The following is a 5,839-nucleotide window of genomic DNA, read 5'->3' as shown; positions in this document are numbered from 1 at the left end:
TAACAGATTAACATAGACAGTTAAACAGATTAACATAGACAGTTTAACAGATTAACATAGAGAGTTTAACAGATTAACATAGGCAGTTTAACAGATTAACATAGGCAGTTTAACAGATTAACATAGACAGTTTAACAGATTAACATAGACAGTTTAACAGATTAACATAGGCAGTTTAACAGATTAACATAGACAGTTTAACAGATTAACATAGACAGTTTAACAGATTAACATAGGCAGTTTAACAGATTAACATAGACAGTTTAACAGATTAACATAGCCTGCTAACAGGAGTCAAGCGACGTCTACTCCTGAATGGACATGTGTTAAATGCAAAAACGTGTACTGCAAAGCACAAATCCAAGAACTGAGAGAGAGAGAGAGAGGGAGAGAGAGAGAGAGAGAGAGAGAGAGAGAGAGAGAGAGAGAGAGAGAGAGAGAGAGAGAGAGAGAGAATAAATGCGTGATCCATAATTGACGGATGGAAAGAGACACTTAAAATAAAATTCGATTAATAACGAAAATAAATTAAACCAAATTTACTTAATCAATTAGTGAAAAACTTTGCTAATGAGAAGATAATGTAATTGATTTACGGAAACGCAGGAGTAACGCGTGCTCGGTGTTGTTAAGGTCCTGTACAGAGTAGGTATTATGCTTACACAACCACTTGGGCTGAACGGTAGAGCGACGGTCTCGCTTCATGCAGGTCGGCGTTCAATCCCCAACCGTCCAAATTTTTATCTTGACCCATTTTCAAGTCCTATATAGGCTTGTCGCTTTCCTCCAATAATTCCCATCACTGGGTCATCTTAAGGGCAAGATAAGCTCGCTGTTCACATTCGTACCATCCTATGTAGGACAAGAACAAGTTATTCATGATGAACATGCTCGCTTTCTCCTCTTAAGGTCAAGAGCACGACATGCATGATATTCAGATTAGAATATCAAACAGAAGTGGAGGAGAAATCACGTCACGACACTGGATCGTGACAAAAACTTAGGTAACAAAAAAATTAATGTACAGTTTTATCAACTTGAATTACAATAACAGAGTGGAAATGTTGAACACGGGAATGCTAATTATCCTACCTCCTGAAGACAGGATTTAACCCACGTAACTCACACTCTGGAGAGAGGAAAAGGGAATGTGCGAGTTGGTATAGTGAGTATTGGGGTGAGAATCTTAATGAGGAAACATGTGAAATACACGCAAGTACAGAGTGAACTTTCGTACACATCCGTATAGATAGTCGCGTGTGGACTTGTTGGCCCCGGCGGACTTGTGGCCCCGGCGGACTTGTGGCCCCGGTGGACTTGTGGCCCCGGTGGACTTGTTGGCCCCGGTTGATTTGTGGCCCTGGTGGACTTGTGACCTCGGTGGACTTGTGGCCCCGGTGGACTTGTGGCCCTGGTGGACTTGTGGCCTCAGTGGACTTGTGGCTCCGGTGGACTTGTGGCCCCGGTGGACTTGTGGCCCCGGTTTACTTGTTAGCCCCGGTGGACTTGTCGCCCTGGTGGACTTGTGGCCCCGGTGGGCTTGTGGCCCCAGTGGACTTGTGGCCCCGGTGGACTTGTGGCCCTGGTGGACTTGTGGCCCTGGTGGACTTGTAGACCTGGTGGACTTGTGGCCCCGGTGGACATGTGGCCCCGGGTGGCCTCGGTGGACTTGTGGCCTCGGTGGACTTGTTATCCCCGGTGGACTTGTGGCCCTGGTGGACTTGTGGCCCCGGTGGACTTGTGGCCCCGTGGACTTGTGGCCCGGTGGACTTGTGACCCTGGTGGACGTGTGAGCCTGGTGGACTTGTGGCCTCAGTGGACTTGTGGCTCCGGTGGACTTGTGGCCCCGGTGGACTTGTGGCCCCGGTTTACTTGTTAGCCCCGGTGGACTTGTCGCCCTGGTGGACTTGTGGCCCCGGTGGACTTGTGGCCCCAGTGGACTTGTGGCCCCGGTGGACTTGTGGCCCTGGTGGACTTGTGGCCCTGGTGGACTTGTGGACCTGGTGGACTTGTGGCCCCGGTGGACATGTGGCCCCCGGGTGGCCTCGGTGGACTTGTGGCCTCGGTGGACTTGTTATCCCCGGTGGACTTGTGGCCCTGGTGGACTTGTGGCCCCGTGGACTTGTGGCCCCGGTGGACTTGTGGCCCCGTGGGCTTGTGGCCCCGGTGGACTTGTGACCCTGGTGGACATGTGGCCCCGGTGGACTTGTGGCCCCGGTGGACTTGTGGCCTCGGTGGACTTGTTAGCCCCGGTGGACTTGTGGCCCTGGTGGACTTGTGACCCCGGTGGACTTGTGGCCCCGGTGGACTTGTGGCCCCGGTGGACTTGTGGCCCCGGTGGACTTGTGGCCCTGGTGGACTTTTGGCCCCGGTGGACTTGTGGCCCTGGTGGACTTGTGGCCCCGGTGGACTTGTGGCCTCGGTGGACTTGTTAGCCCCGGTGGACATGCAGTTGTAGTTGACTGAACTTGTGTATGAACAACTGGTATTAATTAGCCTTCTTTAATCCAATACTTTCAGGGGTATCCCGCGGTGTCCGGGTCTCTCGTTTTTTCTCCTTTCTCTCTCCCTTTTACTTTCTCCCCCCCCCCCCCTTACCTTCCCTTCCGACCTTTCCCCCATATTTTTCTTCCCCGACAGTTACGTTAATGGCAAAAGAGAGGTGCATAAAATGCAATATACAATAGCTGTTCGCATGTACGGTTTCCGGGAAGGCTACAGTAGATGTTAATGCTTTGAGAGCACGAAGTGTATTCTGAGGACTGGCCGTTGTTGTTATTATAGATTCGCTACTGGAACAAAGTTCCAAGTAGCACGGGCTATGGTGAGCCCGTAGGGGTAGAACTAGCCGGTGGTGAGCTGCTTATATACGCGTGCCAGACCTAGTGTAGATGGCGCTGATGTGTAGGTAACTATCGCTAGCAGTCTTAAACAAGCGGTTAGGCTGGTCGACCTGCGAGTGAAGTTATCCCTAGACAGCAGGTGACCAGGCGTCTTGGGTACTTGAGGGTGGCGGGGGGAGGGTGGTGTCTTGTCTAGACACAGGCTTCTGAGCACGTATTACTGTTGTTGATGTTGATTCCTTATACTGGAGCATGGAGCAGGGCACCTGACAGCTGGGTGGACAGCGCTTCGGATTCGTAGTCCTGAGGTCCCGGGTTCGATCCCCGGTGGAGGCAGATACAAATGGGTAAAATGTTTCTTTCACCCTGATGCTCCTGTTACCTAGCAGTAAATAGGTACCTGGTAGTTAGACAGCTGCAACGGGCTGCTTCCTGGGGGTTGTGTAACAAAAAGGAGGCCTGGTTAAGAACCGGGCCGCGGGGACGCTAAGCCCCGAAATCATCACAAGATATCCTCAAGATATGCAGATAATGTTGGTGAATAGATGGTAAAGGAGTAGGCAGGATCTTCTGCTCAAGCCGGAGATTACAGTAAAAAAAAATCATAATTTTGTCGTGATCAGTGCATAAAGTTTTTCATTATGGTATGGCATAATAATAATTCAGAGTTGAGTCATATTGGTAAAGAGACGTTTTTCAAGCAGAGTTACCTTGGCAGTGTTATGTGGCATTGTTTTCTTTGGTATCAATTCTGGCCCGCCCATGATAACAAGTATTGGGAAAAAAACTAGATGACCCTAGCCAGAAGCGCTGGGCTTGCAACCTCCAACAGTCTGACGAACAGACAAACATTTATATTTAGAAATGCAGATTACTTACAGGATCCTCATAATGTTATATTTATAAGGACGAGAGAGAAGCTTCAGCAAACAGTGCTTTTCATCCTCATTCAGGAGAGCACTTCCCTGTAGGAGACTTTCTCCACTTTGTGGTAATTTAAGCGTCACAGATAGGTATAATTAATGTTTTTTAAACCCTATAATTTTCCAATGTAGGTAGAAATTGGCGTAAAACTGAGCTCGAAAAACAAATCACATCTCAGAACAGAGTTATAACTGCCGTAACAAAAGCTACGTCATGTGTAACTTTTGGCGAGCTAAGGGAGATCATTTATAAACAATTTACGTTTACACATTTACGTTTACGACACGTTTACGTTTACGACACTGAGCGATTGTCGTTAAGTATCAGTGGGGGTCATTACTCACTCCGATACACCCATGCAATGAGTGATCAATAATAATGACATGTATTGATGCTGGGGAGAATACACACATCACCGGTCACTCAGGTTAAGGCCGGCAGTGGACGGGGGACCGTGCGAACAACCTCTACTTTGGCTAGAAGAATTTCATAAACCTTCACCTGCTTCTAGTCCTCGATGGTGATATATCAGGCCATAAGGTTCAAAGCTCACCTTGCGTTCCAAGATCGGCCAATTAACCTCCCATACACACACTACACTACAATACACTACATTACACTACATTACACTACACTACACTACACTACACTACACTACATTACACTACAATACACTACATTACACTACACTACACTACACTACACTACATTACACTACATTACACTACATTACACTACACTACACTACACTACACTACACTGCATTACACTACTCTACTCTACTCTACTCTACTCTACTCTACTCTACTCTACTCTACTCTACACTACACTACACACAGAAATCACAATAGCGTGATGCATCGTCACGGCCCTTGTGGATTTGTTGATTTAACCTCCCATATTTAGATCTGTTCAATGCATCCTTCCTATAACATTTTTTAGTCAATTAAAATTATTCTTTTCATAAATCTGGCACCTTAACAGAATTTTCTCTGGACAAATCTGTTCTATTCTTTGGAAATTCTGATTTCCCTGTGATCACTGTTCCTCAGTTCACTCCCTATTTCGATGTCACCTATTTGCTTCCACTGTTTCTAAGATAGTAATTTCCGTGTTGGCTTCTTAATGTGTTGTCCAACTACTTTGGCTGGACGGTAGAGTGACGATTTCGCTTCATGCAGATCGGCGTTCAATCCCCGACCGTCCAAGTGGTTGGGCACCATTCTTTCCCTCCCCTCGTCCCATCCCAAATCCTTATCCTGACTCTTGTTACTGTTGCTTTAGATTTAGCTACTCAGAAAGAAATGTCCATGTAGCACGGGCTATGGTGAGCCCGTAACTCCTGACTCCTTCCAAGTATTATATAGTCATAACACCTTGACTCTTTCCCCCCTGAGAGTTCCCTACCTTTCTTAATGTGTTGCTTAAGGAAACAATTGTCAATCGAAAATAATATTCAGTTTTATCTTGGCATTGGACCCCATTTAGACATTGCCATTCAGTTTTGGTCCTGTTTAAAATGGACATTAATTCACTTGAACACAAACAGAGAAGGTTGACAAAAGTTAATCTCGGTAATTAAAACCTTTATCGTTAATGCTAGAAAAATATACTTAATTTATATTTACAAGAAAGATGAAGAGTAAGGGTGACATATGTAGAAGTATATAGAGAGAGATGAAAGGTATAACAAAGGGGATATAACAAAGGTTATATCCCCTTATAACAAAATATACACGACACGATGGGTATTGAATTGAGTACTTTTCGATTCAGGAATGACCTGGAGTATGTACTGGTTTAGAAATATAGCCATTAATATACTGACAAAAATCAACCGGTTAACCTAATAGACGTAGCAGCTCTGACGTATTCAGGTATAGGCTACACCTTTATATATATATATATATATATATATATATATATATATATATATATATATATATATATATATATATATTTATGACAATGTCAGACCACGGAGGAAAAATGAAACAGGAATTTCCTTAAGTACTTTCGTATATTAAATACATCTTCAGAAGGTCTTCTGACCTTCTGAAGATGTATTTAAT

General features: G+C 45.4%; 1 protein-coding gene across 1 annotated transcript; it reads right to left on the bottom strand.

The window, feature by feature from the left end:
• Positions 1-1,875: 1,875 nt before the first annotated feature.
• On the bottom strand, positions 1,876-2,448 carry LOC123759754 (basic salivary proline-rich protein 2-like). The gene has a single exon (XM_045745010.2). The coding sequence runs from the start codon at positions 2,446-2,448 to the stop codon at positions 1,876-1,878; it is 573 nt and encodes a 190-aa protein (XP_045600966.2).
• Positions 2,449-5,839: the final 3,391 nt, after the last annotated feature.

This window comes from Procambarus clarkii, chromosome 8 (genome assembly GCF_040958095.1).
Source record: "Procambarus clarkii isolate CNS0578487 chromosome 8, FALCON_Pclarkii_2.0, whole genome shotgun sequence".
NCBI classification, from domain to species: domain Eukaryota; kingdom Metazoa; phylum Arthropoda; class Malacostraca; order Decapoda; family Cambaridae; genus Procambarus; species Procambarus clarkii.
This window is presented reverse-complemented; position numbering and strand designations above follow the sequence as displayed.